Source organism: Helianthus annuus, chromosome 17 (genome assembly GCF_002127325.2).
Source record: "Helianthus annuus cultivar XRQ/B chromosome 17, HanXRQr2.0-SUNRISE, whole genome shotgun sequence".
Lineage (NCBI taxonomy): Eukaryota > Viridiplantae > Streptophyta > Magnoliopsida > Asterales > Asteraceae > Helianthus > Helianthus annuus.
The window spans coordinates 35,391,927-35,411,210 of record NC_035449.2 but is presented as its reverse complement, the minus strand read 5'-3'; the positions used below and the strand labels follow the sequence as shown (position 1 = coordinate 35,411,210).

Here is a 19,284-nt window from a genome sequence, read left to right as displayed (position 1 = left end):
ACTATGTGCAGCACTCCAACTTACAACGAAAGCCGATTCAAAGCCGTCTGGGCGCGCGCAATATGAACAATGAATGGGAAGACGAAGAGGAAGACCCAACGTACAAGGAAAGCACAGTGTTCAGCAGACTACACCCGGAACACGCATCGTACAAGCCTGCTAAGCGTGCAGGGTACAACCCAAAGGCAGAGCATGATTATACCTTAAGCTACCGCCCAGACGACATGGCTGAAGATTCAAAATTCATCAGGGAAATCGCCACAGCTACTATAGACAAAACTAAGTTGCCGCACAACGTCGGCAAATACAATGGCCTGACAGATCCAGATGACCACCTCCAGGTTTTCAAAGGCGCAGGAGCAACAGGTGGATGGAACCTACCAACTTGGTGTCACCTGTTCGCACAAACGTTCGTGGGCGCAGCGCGCGTCTGGTTCGATAGCTTACCAGCAGGAAAAATTAAATCATAGGTCGACTTCAGAGAGAAGTTCCTGGCACACTTCTCTCAACAGCGGAGACACGCTAGAGACCCAGCAGATTGTCTGAATATATGGCGTCGAGACCACGAAAGCGTGGAAGATTTTATCACAAGATATAACAAGGAATGCCTGGAGATCGGAGACGTAGGTGAAAAGATGATGCGCGCGCACTTAATGAGGGCAGTCAAGTGTGATGATCTAATCAAGCGCGTGAAAGGAAGAGACGGAGGACCCAAAGATTGGGAAACCTTCATTGAGGCCACCAAAACAATAGCACAAACAGACAAACAGTTGACCGGTGACGACCACCGTCAACGCGCGCATAACTCTAATGACTGACACGGTAGAAAAGGCAGAGGCCAGTCATGGAAGACTTCCAGTCACAGAGAAAGAAGCCCACCAAGAGAAGATGCGCGACACACAATCAATCAGATAGCCCACCGAAAAGAAGTAAAACGAGAAAGCAACCATGCACTATCAGCAGACGCCTCCTCGGCAAGGAGTTCAGAAGCTCGACACTCAGCAGTCTTCTCGTCAAGAAGGCGCTGTGCAGTTTCACACTCCGACACCTTCTGCTGCACAAGAACCTCCAACTTATCAATCCGATCAACGTATTCTTTCTCTTTCTTCTCGGCAGCAAGGCGCGCCTGATGAGCTTCCTCAGCAAGTTCCGACTTTTCCCCATACAACCGAACAATCGCTTCACGCTGAGATTGCATCTCAGCATTGTTTCTGTTCAGCATTGGACACCCTCCACTGCAACCCTTTCTTCTCTGCATTAAACTTCTCCCTCTCCTCAGCAAACAACCTCTTTGCATTCTCAAAATCGACAGTCTCTTCCCCCATCAGCCGCCATTCACGAAGAATTTCCTGAGAAGTGGCAAAGTAATTAACTCCGGCACGCACATGGTCGTCCAACAAAGCAAACTGATTACGGTTCTTCTGGAACATCCTTTCAGCGGGAGGAAGAGACATAGAAAAGAATTCATGACAGTTGTTCACATCATTCATCCTAGAACCCTGAGTAAGGTTCCAGCGAGGGGCGTGTGGCAAGTCGTCACATGCAGGGTTTTGGGTCCCCCAAGACTCGGGAGAGATATTTACAAACTGCGCGCCACGAGCCGCACCAGAAGTAGCACCATCACCGCCAGAAGGGCGCTTAGTATATATGGTCTGGCGCGGGGTGGCCTCACTGGACTCCACCTCCATCTCGATGCCCTTACCCTTATCATCAACACCCTCACCGCCAGCACCTCCAGCATCACCACCACCTTCATCCACGTTCTTAGTAACCCCTTCACCTCCCTTCCTCTTCGCTTCAAGATTATCGCGGGGAGGGGTCAAGCCAATCGTCATCGACGAAGGGGAGGCAGGGGGCGTGATCTGGGAAATATCCACCATCCGAGGCTTCTTGCCAGCCTTGACCGCTGTCACAAAACAACAATTAAAAACAACTCGAAAAAGCACGGAAGAAGTATACAACTAAAAACCAATTACCAGCAGGCGGAGCAGACGCAACATATATCTCCTCCAGAAGATTCCCGCGACCCCCACTAAAAACACCCAGATCAATCTCAGATTCGGAAGGCGCGGGAGGAGCCTCCTTACGAAGTTTCGCCTTCTTGGAAGCAAGAAGAGCAGCGGATTGCTCATCAAGTTTGCGTTTATGATCCTCCAAGGCTTTTTTCCTCATATGCTCAGTTAAGGTAGCACTGTCATCCGGATCTGACTCTCGAGCTCTCTCACCAACTCCTAGACCAGACAACGTGTCAGAGACAACCACATAATCTAGACAAGGAAGAATAGAGGATTGCTTACAAGAAGAACCAGCAGCCTTGCCCTCCGCCTTCTCCTCTTTCCTCTCAGACTTATCAATCTTCGCCTTTTTCCTCGTTTCCAACTGTGCAGAAGGATCAACAGACACCCCTGCATCATCACCGACGACTTCATGAACAGGCTCGTTAGCAGCAACATGCGCAGCACCTGCACGCGCGGAAGGGGACGTTAGACCCTCAAGGGAATTACCAGAACTACTACTCGAAAGGACAACAACTTCCTCTCGAGTAAGACCAACAAGATCGTCACCAGCATCTTCACCTAGGGCAAATGCAGCATATTTAGCAAAACTTTTGTCAGAGGGGTGCAAGAAACGTCCATGAATTTGATCCAACCACGTTGGTTTTCCTTCTTCTTGAATCGCCTCAACCATGGCACCGGCAGTCTTCGGATCCAAAACATTTATCAAGCTATATCCAACTGCAAATGACAAAGCTATAAGGAAACACACAAATAAAAACATCAAGTTAATACAAAATCCTTTAAAAGGGTCACATACATTTGCCCTGGTGGCTATAAACAGGTACACCCAAAGGATTCTTGGGTACCCACAGCAAACTCATGCCCGCACCAACTAGAGCCATTTCCTCCAACTGAGCAATAGCAGTCGCTTTATGTGTTATCTTTTTGTACCAATCTTGAGAAGCATAATCCACCAGTACATCCACCCTCGGAATCCCCTCACTCACCAACCGGTAGTGCATATCTATAGGAATCACACCACGACGAATATAGAAAAATTTCTGTTTCCAGTCATGCAGGCTCTTGAGGGGAACAGAACAAACCGGAGACACACTCGACCGGGCAGTAAAAGAGTAGAAGCCACTCGTGTAAGTAACACTATAAAAAACGTTGAACATCTCGAACGTCGGCTCAACCCGGCAAGCTCTGCAAACATACTCAAAGTGAGTAATGCGAGGGAGCCCAATCGCATTAATCTGAGAGATGTGCAGCCCATAGTTCCTCAAGACGGAGGCAGTGAACTTGGTAATGGGCAACCTAAAGTTACCCTCCCAAAAAAAGGCAGCATACAGAGGCATGTAACCGGGAGGAGCGTCCACGGCGGTGGAACCAGCAGTAGGGTACTGAGCCCCCCACTCAGGGCGGAAACCCATACCTTGAACAAGGTTCTAAAACTCCTCTTCTCTCCATCCAATAACGGCTTGGTCAGGACCAGGAGGAGCCTTCCCCTTGTGTTTCCTCTTCTTTTGGGATGGATTTGTACCAGACATGATATAGATAAAGAAAAATCGGAGGAAAGAACTCAAGCAAAATATTCAAGCAAAGGAAAACGAACGGAGAAGATAAAGGAAAGGCACACTTCAAATTCGAAAAAGTAAAGGGAAAGAAGTAACCGCCTCCTATTTATACCCATCGCATTTAATGCGATAGGTAGTGGACCGTCAGAATGCAGGAAAAGCAAGCAATAAAGGAGTGACACGTCAGAAGAGAGAGAAGACGTCACCTCTTTTTTCGGGAAGCATGGGTAACAGGGCCTGACGACGTGACATAAAGTAACTGAAAAGGCGCCTGTTCACCTCCGATAAGACAGGGACATCAGACAGTCACATCAAAACCTTCCCCAAGTCCACAAAACTTCCACCAGAAGGAAACAAAGGGCCAAAACCCATGCGCCATGCGTCCATTTGGCTCACTTTCTACAAAAGGCCAAAACCCATGCGCCATGCGTCCATTTGGCTCACTTTTCACAAAGGCCAAAACCCATGCGCCATGCGTCCATTTGGCTCACTTTCTACAAAAGGCCAAAACCCATGCGCCATGCGTCCATTTGGCTCACTTTCTACAAAAGGCCAAAACCCATGTGCCATGCGTTCATTTGGCTCACCTTTTACAAGAGGCCAAAACCCATGCGCCATGCGTCCATTTGGCTCACTTTTTACAAAAGGCCAAAACCCAGGCGCCATGCGTCCATTTGGCTCACTTTCTACAAAAGGCCAAAACCCATGCGCCATGCGTTCATTTGGCTCACCTTTTATAAGAGGCCAAAACCCATGCGCCATGCGTCCATTTGGCTCACTTTCTACAAAGGCCAAAACCCATGCGCCATGCGTCCATTTGACTCACTTTTCACAAAGGGTCAAAAACCCATGCGCCATGCGTCCGTTTGGTTCACCTTTTATAAAAATCACCAAATCCCGCGAGCCACAAAAACCACCACTCTCATAAGTCCAGAATCCCTCCTAGACGATCAACTCAACTAGAAGGCACACTGGACTGGGGGGACTTGAAGAGGTATGGTCCCAATTCCCTGCCTACATGGCAAGGACCACACCACTTTTGAGCATACATGGCGACCACATCAGCAAAGCAATCTAGAAGCTTCTAGAAGCTTCTGGAAGATATGCAGGTGGCACCAAAGATGCTCTACCAGACAAAAAGGACAACACGTGTCACCACTCGCAGAACGCCACATAGGCCTGCGACAAATCAGGGGACAGAGCTGACAACACCGGTACAAGGTTTCCAGCATGAGCAAATGTAAGAACGCCACGTGTATCACTACACCTGCCGTGACAGAGCAGACCAAGAGGATATTCCCATTGGTTGGACAGCTGGCACGCGCCCATAGCTGGCACAGCTGCTCCTCCATTCTTCACCCTCCGGCTATAAATAGGACCCTTTGTCATTCAGGTTCAGGATCTTTTACTCTCTTCTCTCACTCTATACACACACTGTTTTATTCTCTCAAAACAGTACTTATTCTCACGCCGGAGTCTGGTTAAGAGGGAAAACCCCCATCTCCCCCTCTTAACGAGACTAACGGTGCTACTGTTTTGCAGGATTCAGGTTGTTATCACGAGTAAGGAAAGAGGTTGACCCCACAGAAGAAATAACCCCGCAGATTAACCCTAGTGTTAACCTGTGTTTCATCAATAGGTGAAAGAAGTAATTTTCCCCCTACATTAGTATGATCAAAAGTTGTAAAATGATGGTGACATTTTTGTAAATAATTTAACCACATTAATTTTATTTTTAAAATCAAAAGGTCATTTTAAAGATTTTTGTCTAAGAATTTTAAATCTAACCATTAATTCTTATCTCTCTAATTAATTAGTAAAAATCATTTTATACTACATATGTATAAATATACCCTATACATATCGAAATTTATCCAACATATATATCCTACACATATCAAAATTAACCCTACGTATATCCGACACATAATATTGAAATATATCATACACATATTGAACTTTATTCTACATCTATCCTATACTTTATCCTACACATCACGTGGTTGATAATATATGATTACAATTCAAATTAATTTTTCGATTTGTTAATGTAATTTATGAAAATTTTGTAGTTTTTTCTACGTATGGTTACAATAAAAAAAACTTTTTTAAATTTAAAATTTTATAAATAGAAAATGAAGCGTTATTATTAAATTTAGATACTTAAAAAGTTAGTTGAAACGAGCCAAGCCGAGCCCGAGCTCGACTAGGCTCGAGCTCGAGTTTGTTTAACATATGAAAGCTCGAGCTCAAGCTCGGCTCGATTCGAGCTTTATTTCTAAAGCTCGAGCTCGGCTTGAAGGTAATTTTTCAAGCTCGAGCTTGGCTCGGGCTTGACTCGTTTAATAGTTATGAATTAATTTATATTAATTATTATTATTATTATACATATAATTTAGTTATTTTTTTATATTTATATAAATGGTAATTATTATTATATAAATATATGTTTTAATATATTACTAAAAAATATATATACAGAAAGCTCGTTTAGGCTCGCGAGCCGGCTCGAGCTTGATAAGTGAAACTCGGGCTCGGGCTCTTTACTAAATGAGCTTGTTTTTAGGCTCAGGCTCGAGCTCGTTTAAGCTCGGCTCGTTCGAGCTTTTTTCGAGCCGAGCTCGAGTAGCTCACGGGTAGCTCGGCTCGTTTGCACCCCTACATGTACCTATGTAATATAATTCAATAAGAATTAAAGTGAAAAATTTTTATTGGTTAGATATTGTGGGTAAGGTTCAAATACTTAGTACCCTAAAAATAGAAAATCGTAAGAAGAGTATCAAACAAACCCCGATTGAACTTATTCAAGCGACATCGGAACTGTCTCGTCGAACTTCACGATATGAGATTTTAGGTTTTTGTTTTTGGATTTTTAGCTTGTAGATTTTAAAACTTTTGTTTAGATCATTGTGTCTTTTTATTTAGCATTGTGTCTTTTCTTTATTTGCGTCACTGTGTCTTTTTTGCGACCCATTATGTCTTTTTTCTTGGCATGAATAAACTGTGTACCGAATGCTGACGTTTCGTTTGTGCCCTCATTAATGTCTATCAACATTAATGTAAAAGTGAAGGTTAGAAGTTCACGCCCGACTCCTAGCACGGTGTGAGGTTTGTCAAACCTAATAGCGCTATCAACTAATACCCCGCGTATGCCCACCCGACAATCTAATCGGTAATAATGTAAGGACTTTCATGATAGAGCGTTTAGTCCAAGTGTACTACTCCACCTCCAGTGGATAGTATGTAATAGCATATTGTATATTTGTAAAATATTATCTCCATAAATGTAGGAGATTTAGTTAGATTATCCTTGTATTATTTATACCCTTTGTCATTAATGAGAATCATCAAGTTGAATCATATTCTTTCATGGTATCATACCTAACCGATCCTACTCTCTAAAAACCCTACAGCCGCCGCCGTCGCCGCCCTCCTTCCGGACGCCGGCTTCTTCCCCTTCGTTCATACTTCTTTCTTTCTCCTCGTCCCTCATGGAACCTAAACTTCATCCTGCCCTCACCGTCTGTAACATCAAGACACATGTTCCTGTCATCTTGGAAAAAGATTCAACCCACTACACCACTTGGAAGACCCTCTACAAAGTTCACTGTCAGATTTACGAGGTGCTCGATCACCTCACAGCCAAGCCGGCCGCCGCCTCTACTTCTTCTACCACGGACTCTGACAAAGACAAAGCTGCCGCCGCCGCAGCCGAGACTTTGTGGAAACAACTGGATGTTGTCGTGCTCCAGTGGATTTATGCCACCATCTCCACGCCACTTCTGCACACTATTCTCCAACCGGGTCAGACCGCTCACGATGCATGGCTTGCCGTTGAAAGTTAGTTTAACGATAATAAAAACACGCGGGCTATTTTTCTTGGTCAAGAGTTCGCCAACTTGTGTCTCGAGAATTTCTCCTCCATGGCTGATTACTGTCAACACACCAAGCATCTGGCTGATCAACTGCAAAGCGTTGGCTCCCCGGTTGATGACCAGATGTTGGTAATTAAAATTTTTACCGGTTTAACCGAACAATACGACAGTATCTCCACTGTCCTGCAAAATCGTGATCCCCTTCCAGATTTCAATGAAGTTCGGTCTCGTCTCAACATGGAAGAACTAAAGAAAAAGCGCCAGGTTAGCCGAGGAGCTCAATCGGCCGCCACTGCACTTGCTGCCACCACATCCTCTCCTCCCTTCGCCAACTCGTAGCAGCCCCAACCCTCATACTTCCCCTCCTCGGACCATGGTCGTGGACGTCGTGGTCGCGATACAGATCATATTCAGGCCGCAACAACAACAGCAGCGGACGCTACAGTTCCCAGCCGACCCCGAATCATCCGTACATCGTCTTCCCGAGCAATTGGACTGCCTCTCAGTGGGCCGGCCTTTTCAACCAAAACAGTTCAGCCCAGCCTCCGTGTCCCTACCCTTCAAAGCCGAATGCTTCTTCCTCTCCAGGGATATTGGGCCCACGCCCTGATCAGGCCCATCATACAAGCTACTCACCGACCGACATCGAGCAGGCCCTTTATTCACTGACACTTAATCAAACGGACCGGGGGGTAATAGATACAGGAGCCACATCTCACTCTGCCAATGAGCAAGGTATATACTCCCCGTATACTTTTAATACTTGCATTAATAAAAATATAATTGTTGGTAATGGCATGACTATCCCTGTTTTGGTTCAAGGCAACCAGGTCCTACCTCCCCCCTATCCACCACTTAAACTTAATAATGTCATGTTTGCCCCGAACCTAATCAAAAATCTAATCTTTGTGCGTCGCCTTACCACCGATAACCTTGTTTCTGTTGAATTTGACCCATTTGGTTTTCTTGTGAAGGATCTCAAAACACGGGCTCCTATCCTACGATGCAATAGCATGGGCGATCTTTATCCACTGCCTGAACCACTTCCACTTCAAACTATCCAACCATCTGCTTTTGTTGCTGTTTCTCAAGATCGCTGGCATCAACGTTTGGGTCATCCTGGCAAAAACTTATTACAGTCTTTAAAACTTTCATCTTTTGTTGATTTTAGGAAATTTAATAAAACTCTTTGTCAAAATTGCGTTTTTGGTAAAAGTGTTAAATTGCCATTTTATGATTCTGTTAATCATACTCGTTCTGCTTTTGATATTATACACAACGACTTATGGACGTCACCCGTACTTAGTACAGGTGGTCACAAATATTATATCCTGTTTTTAGATGATTTCACTAACTTCTTGTGGACTTTTCCCATATCAAACAAATCTCAAGTTTTTCACACATTTACTACGTTCCATAATCTAATTCACACTCAATTTGAACGTTAAATCAAGCAATTTCAGTGTGAAAGGCAAAGAATACGCAAACCAAAATTTCTATAACTTTTGTAATCATAACGGAATGCAATTTCGTTTCTCTTGTCCCTACACCTCCTCTCAAAACGGTAATAATAATATGATCCGTACTCTTCTTGCTCAAGCCTCCCTACCCTCTAACATGTGGCATCATGCTTTGAAAACTGCCACATATCTTCTTAACATTTTACCAAGCAAAATCCACCACTTTAAATCCCCTACCATCTTGCTTTACAATTGCATTCCTGAATATGATCATCTTAGGGTTTTTGGTGTCTTTGCTACCCACTAACTCCTTCCACCACAATCCATAAACTCAACCATCAGTCCCACCCTTGCGTTTTTCTTGGATATCCGCCGAACCATCGTGGTTATAAGTGTCTCTACCTTACCTCCCATCAATTAATAATTTCGAGACATGTGCACTTTGAGGAATCCATTTTTCCTTATACCATACAATCGCCCACTAAACCCCCTTCTTATGAATTTCTGAACCCGACTATTAACCCGCTCGTGTGGGACTACCTACAACAGGCCCAATCTTCACAGCCCAACACTCAACCCTCCCCCACTCCTAATTCTTCACCTCTCGACCCACCCCTCTCACAAAGCCCTGTCCCAACTGTTGCGGCCCAATCCCCATCTGCGCCCTCTCCTGTTCTCGGGCCACACCAAGTTCCATCTACACCTGCCCAAACCACCTCAGCCCAAACCGCCGGCCCAGCACCGGCACACACCTCCCAGCCCACCGTTCCTTTGCCTACTTCCAACCCCGTGCCCTCGGTCTCCAATCCCTCCACCCGTACCATCCACACTCGCTCCATGAGTGGTATCGTTAAACCCAAGCAAATTTTTAATCTTAACATGTCCACCGTCGTTCCAATTCCGAAAACTCCACAGGTTGCGTTATCCTCTCCAGAGTGGTTCAATGCCATGTCCAACGAATTTAGTGTACTTATTAAAAACAATACCTGGAAGCTTGTACCCAGGACGCCTGACATGAACATTATACGTAGCTTGTGGTTATTCAAACATAAATTCAGGTCGGACGGGAGTCTGGAACGTTAGAAGGCCAGGTTGGTTTGTGATGGTCGTAAGCAGCAAACAGGTATAGATTGTGGTGAGACGTTTAGTCCGGTCGCTAAGCCGTCCACTATTCGGCTAGTTCTTTCTCTTCCGTTGTCCAAGTCATGGCCGATTCACCAGTTGGATGTTACTAACGCTTTCTTACATGGAAATTTGGAGGAAACAATTTATATACAACAGCCTATGGGTTTTCAACATAAAGAATTCCCAGATCATGTGTGTCTTCTTAGGAAATCGTTGTACGGTCTCAAACAGGCTCCGCGTGCCTGGTACCAGCGGTTTGCAGATTTTGTCACCTTACAGGGCTTTCGTCAAAGCAAGTCAGACAACTCATTGTTTATTTATCATCATGGTGCTAACATTGCTTATCTCCTTATTTATGTGGATGATATTATTCTTACTACATCTTCTGAGGCTCTTCGTACACGACTGTTACACATCCTATCAAGAGAATTTGCAATGAAAGACTTAGGGCCACTTTCGTATTTCTTAGGCATACAGGTGACAAGGACCGGTGATCATATGTTTTTATCTCAGTAGGCGTATGTTAATGACATCATTCATCGGGCATCTATGGACTCCTGCAAATCGGTTGCCACACCGGTTGACACACAGTCAAAGTTATCCGCTTCCTCCGGGCCTTTATATGAAGATCCAACTAACTATCGTAGTCTTGCGGGTGCTCTTCAGTATCTCACTTTTACCCGCCCGGACATCTCTTATGCCGTTCAACAGATATGCATGCATATGCATGCTCCTACGCTTGATCATTGGAATGCTTTGAAGCGCATTATTCGATATCTTCAAGGCACGACTCAATTTGGTCTTCATTTAGGGCCCATACCTGATTTACGTTTGGTGGCTTATACTGATGTGGATTGGGCTGGATGCCCTGACACTCGTCGGTCTATGTCGGGTTATTGTGTCTACTTGGGTGACAATCTCATTTCCTGGTCTTCTAAGCGTCAGCCAACTATTTCGCGCTTCAGTGCCGAAGCAGAATATCGAGGGGTTGCCAATGTGATTGCGGATATTTGTTGGTTGCGTAATCTCCTTCTCGAGCTGCATCATCCTCTTTCTACGACCACCTTGGTCTACTGTGATAATGTCAGTGCTGTTTATCTCTCCGGCAATCCCGTTCAGCATCAACGGACTAAACATATTGAGCTTGACATTCACTTCGTTCATGAACAAGTGCAACGTGGCCGTATTCGCGTTTTGCATGTACCGTCTCGTCATCAGATTGCTGACATCTTCACGAAGGGTCTTCCGCGCGTAATGTTTGATGATTTTCGTACTAGTCTCAACATCGGACCTCCCGACGTTTCAACTGCGGGGGTGTAATAGCATATTGTATATTTGTAAAATATTATCTCCATAAATGTAGGAGATTTAGTTAGATTATCCTTGTATTATTTATACCCTTTGTGATTAATGAGAATCATCAAGTTGAATCATATTCTTTTAGTATGTTTCAAGGGTCCCAACTAGGAATGCGTGTGTAGCCCCAACCAGGGCTACTGTAAAAAGTGTTGCTCCAAACTAGGAGCGTGTGCTTTTGGAAAAGGTTGTGTACTCACCTTAGTTTGCTTGGTAGAAATAAGTGTGAAAGGTGATCAGGAATGGTCAATCTTTTCCTGATATGTTTACCGTTTCAGTTAGTTTAATTCATGTAATCCTACACCTAGTCTAACACATAGCTATAGAATCACATTTGACATACAATTACCCGATCGTGTAAGTTAGTGCATGTGATCATATTACTCCATATAACACACTGTTGACACCCGATAATGTTTCAAACGATTACTACACCCTATGATAACCCATATGCATACTCAAAACATTCAAAAGTCATTTTCTACATGTATCAGTTTTTCATCAGATATTATGCAGTTTTCCGGAATTTATTTAAAATATTATGCGTTACACTTTCTGATATATCACTTTTTTGACATCATAGCACTTTTGTGTTGGAGGCATGAGAAGTGCATGTGTTACATTTATTTCATGGTTCATTTTTTTAACTTCACATGTGATGAAACAATGGTTAACCGGGCAGGGTTAACACACTGGTCTCGTCAAGAAGGGTTAATCCCTTCCTCTCGAGGATCGCTGGCTGGATCACCGGTGGTTGATCTCCTGCACAAGGAAACAAGCCGTGACTCGTAACAAGGAGGATGGGGTGGGGGGTGCTCCTTGTTACCACTCTCCGGCGTGAGAATCAGTAGTTTGCTTGGGAAGCAAAGTAAGATAGTAGTAGTAGTGAGAGAGTTGTGAGAAGATACCTCAAACCTGGTTTGGGGTTGGTATTTATAGCCGAGGAGTGAAGGAGGATGATGATGGATGGATTGACGACGTGCTGCACCTTTTCAGGTGTGTCAGGCTCGTCGGTTATGGAGGTTACGCCACGTCAGTCCATTGCTTACGTAGCTCTGACAGGTAACTGCCATTGGTGCCACTTGCACTGTGGTGTCAGTACCACTTCCTTGAGTACATAGGATGCGGTGCAAGCCGCATCGCTACGTGCGGTAACATCTGAAGTTACCGCGTCTCCTACTTGTGATCAAGGAATACGCGAGATGCGGTGCTAGCTGCATCGTCGTCTTGCCTGCATCCCTTGTCGTGACGAAAATGTCCGTATGGTGCGGTGTCAGCCGTACCGCTACGTTCATCTTCTTCTATGCCTAAGGTAAGGCTTTCCTGTATTGATAGAAGTGTTCATTGGATGTGGTGCGATGCCGCATCGCTGTGAATACTTCCGTTTTCATACACCAGATGTGATGCTATGTCGCATCACTCTACCGTTCTCATGTTCCATGTAAGTCCTTCTTTGTTACTAGATAGATTGGATTCAACCCTTGTGTCGACGCGTTCCCGCATGGGCACAAGTAGGTTGTTAGTTAGTGGGGGTTTTGATAAGGGTAATGGTCACTCGCGGTCCATGCTGACGCGAGATCTGGGACCATACCCCTTCAAGTCCCCCCAGTCTAGTGTTGCTGCCACATACAAGGTGTATGTGGGAGGAGTGCTGGACTATGGTGTTTGGAAGGTAGTTTGGAGTCTGGAGAAGATCCTAGACCATGTGTGGTCTTCTGTGTGTAAATGAAGCTGGAGGTCCGGAAGGGTCATCTGACGCCTCTTCCGTATCGGTGAAGGAATCTCGTCTGATGCGAGATTCTCAGCCGATTTATGTCACCAGGTGGCCTGCCACCTGTTGTTGTGCCGAAGGTCTCTTGGAGACCTTGTTAGTAATGCTGCACAAACTTCGAACCAACCTCTGAGATGGTTGTTCGAAGGTATGTGGAGGTTTCCCATCCTTTAAAGGTGGTCTTTTCTTCATACCAATTGTTGAATTGGTGCATGAAGAAGAAAAGAAACTTTTGGACCCATCTTTGAGACTGGGATCAAAAGTTGTTGATGCTTGCAAGTGCTTTGCTCAAGCTCTATGTTCAGCATTGAGTTATGAGACGACGATCCCTTTTTTGTTGGGTTTTCGTGTTTATCGTCATAGCTCTCTAGTAACCGCACGTTCTTTGCGGTTACCTCGTTGCGTCATTGTTGGCCATGTTTGGTCGAACAATGTATATTCGTACTATGGGTAAATAAACATGGTCATAGGCAAGGGTATGCCCACCATTGTTTATTCTATGCGGCCCATAGTCGGGCTAACAAAGTCATAAGCAGACTTGTTACCGCTGTTCGGACGCTTGTTGTTCGACGAGGGTTTATTTAGAGCGCTGTTCTGCGTTCGTTTTGGAGCCACTTACCTTCCCGCTCCAATACCGAGTTTGCTTTGCAGTAGCATTGTTCGGTGATGTGGAGTGAGCTTGGCTCTTCCGTAGCAACCACTCTGCGGAAGCTATGGTTATGTCCGTAGCTCCTCGTGAGTGTCTGTGGTTTTGCATTACCACATTTGCTCAAAGCGGGTGTGGCTCGGATGTAGCTCTTGAAGGTTCAGGAGACAGGGTTGCTGATGTGCGTTCGCGTGCATTCCCTTCCTTCCTTTTGTTAAAGAAGGTGTTCATGTACCCTCTGCGGTTGTGAACCGGACAGGAGGGATTTGAAGCTTGAAGAGAATGAAGGCAATGCGGTTCCCCTGTGTCTGAGATGCGGTTCAGTCCAACGGCCAGCGCTGATTCTGAGCATCTGACACACCTGAACGGGCTCGTGTGTGACATGTCCGCATATTCCACGTGTGCTCGTGGGTAGTGCGGATAGGTATTATACCCCCTTATAGTGTAGAGATATGTATTTTTACCTATTTTTAGGGGTATGTTAAAAAATGACATGCGGTATGGGTTATGGTGCGGTATACCAGAGAAACCGCATGCCGCTTATAATTGGATAATGTAGTCGCTTTTTGTTGCATACGTGGCTGGACGCACGTGTGAGTTGGTGGAAGTTGGTGAGATCTTCCTGGCATGTGCTGAAATGAAAGGACGTTTGCACTGCCCGAGGCATTAAATGCACTGTAGCGAAGAGTGTAAACGTCTCTTGTGTCAGGCGCGTGGGTGGCCACGCGCGCGTGATAACCGTCAGCGGAAACGGCGCTCGACACGTGGTGTCATACGATTCGCCCTTTTTGAACGTGATCATTTGTTTTCTCCCTCCGCATTAATTGCAATGGGTATATAAGGGGAAACCGTTCGTGGTTTCCTCTCACTTGTTTGAAATTTCAAAAATTTGCCGGTGAGAGAAAACCTGTTCTTTGTCTTCTCCGACGAAATTCCTTGAAGTTCCAGTGAGGGTTTTGGTTTTTCGACTCACGTTCCTCCATATTTTTGATATTTTCTGATGGCTGAACCGTCAAATCCACACAATGTGGAGGGTGAAAACCCTGAACAGCCGGTAGTATCGGCTGATGAAGACGAAGATGATGACGTTGACGTTCCCGGTGGTGGGTTACCGGTGTTGAAGTGGTCAAAGGGTGGTTTTAAAACCCTGATGGCCACTGTGCAGATGGCCAAAGACTGGAATGCTACTTACCCACAAGTGGGGGACACCGGTGCCGATGCTCCGGCCGGTTATATAACCTTGTGGGCGGATTTTTTCAACGACGGCAACCTTAGGTTGCCGGTGACTGTGTTTGTGGCGGAGGTATTGGAGTATTATCACCTCCATATCTCCCAACTTAGTCCTTTCGGAATGTTCCGAATTCGGAATTTTGAGTACACATTCCGTGCCCATGGCCTGCCCATTACAGTGGAGAATTTCCGGTGGTTCTACCAGTTGACGGTGAACACCGGTTTTTTCTCGTTTACTCAAAGGCATGGGAGTCTGAAGTTGATGACACCCCCTAAGGGTGTGACAGGCTGGAAGAAGAGGTTCTTCTACGTGAAAGCCTGTGCGGTTTATGCTAGCATGTCTTTCAGGAATGTCAACGTTGGAGTTTCTGATGAAGATATTCCTGTTGCTTCCGCAAAGACCGTGGACTGGTTCTCTAGGCTGCGGCCTATTGAACTCAAGAAGTTGGATAATGATCAACTGTGGATATTGCGGATGATGCTCTCCAGACCGGATAGGAAGGAAAGGCCCGTGTTGCGGGAACAGGGTGGTGGTAAGCTCGTTACCCTTTGTTATTTTCCTTATTTCCTAAGCCTTTGTAATAACCTGCATGCATGTATCAGCGGATGCGGTTGGCTTGTGGAGGATGTTTGAGCCCGATTTCAAGGGCCAGGTTGAACTGATTGCGGTTGAGCTGAAGAAAGGTTTCAACCTTGAAATTCTGAAGAACTTCCGCGTGCCGTCGAAAGCGGTGCTGGATGCCCCGGTTCCGGGAGACGCAAGAGGTACGTCTTACGTGGCATTAGTTTTTTCAGTTTATCTTTTTGATTGGTGATGTGTGTAAAATGCAACATATAAAACACATCAATTAAGGCATAAAACTAACCCTTTTTAAGTACTAATGTTGGAAAAAGAGTGTTTTTGTCTTCCTTTTGTATTTTCAGGATGAAATGAGCTCAAAATCACAAAAGAAGCAAAAAGACCACTAATTCTACCATAAATACAAGAAAAGGAACAAAAGTGGACTGCCCGGACCCTCAACGACACCTCCCAAGGCAAAAAGAAGGAAACAGAGTCTGAACACGCCCCGTGTCCAGCGAACACGGGGGCGTGCCCAGGAAGCAGCAGAAAAGACAAACCAGTAGAAGCTTCCATTGCCTACCACGGGGCCGTGTCCAGCGAGCACGGGGGCGTGGTGAAAGTACAGCAGGCGCATTAATTGTAATTCGCAATTACAATTAATGAAGAGAGAGAGTGTCAGGCGGGCACGGGGCCGTGTCCAGCGGACACGGGGCCGTGTCCAGCCTTCTGTTCAGCCTATAAATAGAGGAGCTTGGCTTCATTCTCTCTCATCCCTTGGCACACCACCTCTCTCACACTTCATCCACCACCCACCACCACCATAACACCATCATCCACCACCATCATCCATTGTCCATCGTAGAGTGTGTGAGTCGTCTCGGGATCCAAGATTGATCGTAAGAGTTCTTGACAATCAAGGCCATGTTTGCCTAAGTCTCTTACATCACTTGGTGAAGACAAGTGTTTAGTATAATACTTTTTATTTTTAATCTTTTGCACTTTTTATTTGGTTTTGTATTAATGACTTTAATAACTAGTTACTTATGTTGAAGGTGATCTTTCCTTATCGTTTGTCCGTGGTGTCTTGGCGTTATTTTACTGTCTATATAAAATAAAAGATTTTCACCATTCATATCTCCACGGTCTATATGGAGGTATGTTGGCTACCTGGTCGGGGGTTAAGGGAACGGTTTGGTAAGGGTCTTGCCCTTGTTCAGCGTTTAGAGGTCCTGCTTGGGACCTGGGTCAAATTTAGTAGGATCTCCTTCAATGCCCATAGGTATTGGATGGCGGGGATCCAAACTCTTTGACCCCCTCATAAGTTAACTACTATTAATACTATAACCCCGGCTATTTAGGACTGTATCCCTGCTGACTCAGACTACTTAGCCGAGGGTAACGTCGCCGCCAAAAGCGGGGCCTACCATAATTTGCATTAATAACTTAATTCATTATCTTTCAATAATCCGACCCTTTAGGATTGTATCCTTGCTGACTCAAACTACTGGGTTGAGGGTAACGTCGCCTTCAAAAGAGGGGCCTACTACAATAACTAAGATAATCTCTTAAACAAGTGCAAAAGTGCGAAAATAATCAAAGGTTATACTAATACACGTGTCGGAACCAAGTGATTCATCTTGTCTATCTGTTTTTACTTTATTTTTATTTTCAGCATTTAGTTAGTTTTTATTTTTCTTAGTTTAAAACATTTTTCTAACCTTTTTGATTTGATTAGACGTTGAGGATAAACCGGTATTAAAAGCTCTTGTGTCCTTGGACGACCTCGGTATCTTACCAACACTATACTACGTCCACGATGGGTGCACTTGCCCATATGTGTGCTTAGTGTTAGTAAATATCGTGTTTTATAAATTTAAAACTTGGCTAAAAGTGTAAAAAGGGCTTAAATATATATCTAAAAACATATATACACTAACACGCATCAACTGGTTCTGTTGATTGTGTTAATCCAGGTGTCCTTGCGGATTTGGGGAAGTTTGAGAAACGTGTCCCCAAAAAGACTGTGGAGAAGAAAACGGTGAAGAAGACCGTGCGGGGTCGTGGCAAGGGGAGTGTTGAAGGCTCAGCTGCCCCTTCTTCAGTTTTTGAAGCCGCAGGTACCTATCAATCTTGTTCTCGGGGATATACCGATTACGTCGTAGTATCTGACACCCTTGAGGGTTTGGGTGTTATAGGTAGTGGTGCGGCTGCGGGTGGAACTGCTGTGGTTCCCCCCGTTGTTGGAGAGAAAAGGGGACCAGAGCAGAAAGCTGCTGGTGGTGGTGAACCGAAAAGGCGGAGACTGCAGACCAGGAGAGTTGCTCCGGTGCAGAAGAAACCTGCAGTTGCTGCTGGTAAGTATATCCCTTTTTCTTGTTTTGTATGTACAACGGGTGGGAAACTCATTAAATGCTCTTTGTATTGCAGAATCTCGAGATGCGGGGTATTCTTTCTTCGACTACCCTGCGTCTCCTCCGCACACCGCTGCTGCGGATGCGGGTGTATCGAAGGAGACGGTTGCGCCCAAGGAGCCTACGGCCCCTTTTGTTGGGCCGGTTCGCGATCCCCCCTTGGAGAAGACGGTGGAGACGACTGCTGACCGGATTTTTGACACTGTGGATTCCTCGGACAATCTGATCTCTCCTGATGAGGGTGATGGATTGAACTTGAGGTTTTCAGATGCCGGTAAGCAGAAGTCTGATGCTGAGGTGCGGCAGCAGGATGCTGAGCCGCAGAAGTCTCCTGCTGGGGAGAAGGGTAGCGGCTCGTCTGCTGGTGGCGCGGGTTATGACGGGCCTCCAATTCAGCCTGGGGAGTCTGAATTGGAGTATTACTACCGCACATACTCCCCGGGTCGCAGTATGGTGTATCACTGACCCCCCTGGACTGTTATGCAGGGGGACGATATTTCTAACGACCCTGCGGCATGTAGGGAGATTTTGGGTGGTCTGGGCACCCCTTTTGAAGTCGAGCGCGCCCGTGCCGCGCCCCGAGAGCTGCGTATTAACCAGCTTTCATCAATGCTGGTAGGGACTTCCATTGTGGCAAATGCCATTTTGGAAGATTATAAGGTGCTGGGCCGCCGCGAGGAAGAAACTGCTCGCATGCGGGCCGAGGCAGAGAAGTTGGTTGAGGCTGCTCGTGCGGGTGCGGAGCAGCTTGAGAAGGACAAGGCTGCTTTTGAGAAGCAGAAACAGACTTCTGAATGGGCTGCCGCTGCCCAGCTGAAACAGGTGCGTACCCTTGCTAAACTTCTTGCTGATGAGCGCAAGAGTTGGAATGAAAAAATGTCCAATGAGCGCAAGAAGTGGAATGCATCGTGGGCTAAGCAGAATGACATTCTGTTTCATGCTCGGCAGGAGCTGACAAATGCCAAGGCAGCGAACGCTACCTTGAGCCAGGAGAAGGCTGCGGCTGAGGCCATTTCTGTTAAAGCGCTGCAGGCGAAGGCCGACGCCCTGAAGGCGCTTGGAGAGGCCAAAGAAGCCGGGGCTCGTGCCTCAAAGGCCCTGGAAGAGGCCGCAGAGAAGGAGAGCCGTTCTTCCAAGGCTCTTGAAGAGGCGAATGCGGAGCGCATTCGTTTAGGCAAAGTTGTTGACAGTCTGCAGGTACGTTTCTTTAACTTTGTTGCTTTCGTCCTTTATTGTTTTGAAAATATTTATCGAGTGAACTGTTTGCTGTTTTT

At 45.8% G+C, this 19,284-nt stretch overlaps 1 protein-coding gene across 1 annotated transcript; it reads left to right on the top strand.

Annotated features, from left to right (window-relative positions):
- The first annotated feature begins 7,065 nt into the window (after positions 1-7,065).
- LOC110923999 lies at positions 7,066-7,419 on the top strand. The gene has a single exon (XM_022168045.1). The coding sequence runs from the start codon at positions 7,066-7,068 to the stop codon at positions 7,417-7,419; it is 354 nt and encodes a 117-aa protein (XP_022023737.1).
- The last annotated feature ends 11,865 nt before the right edge of the window (positions 7,420-19,284 follow it).

Bases quoted from the DNA above. Each gene is read 5' to 3' on its own strand.
- LOC110923999 (XM_022168045.1), top strand. From the start codon at position 7,066: ATGGAACCTAAACTTCATCCTGCCCTCACCGTCTGTAACATCAAGACA.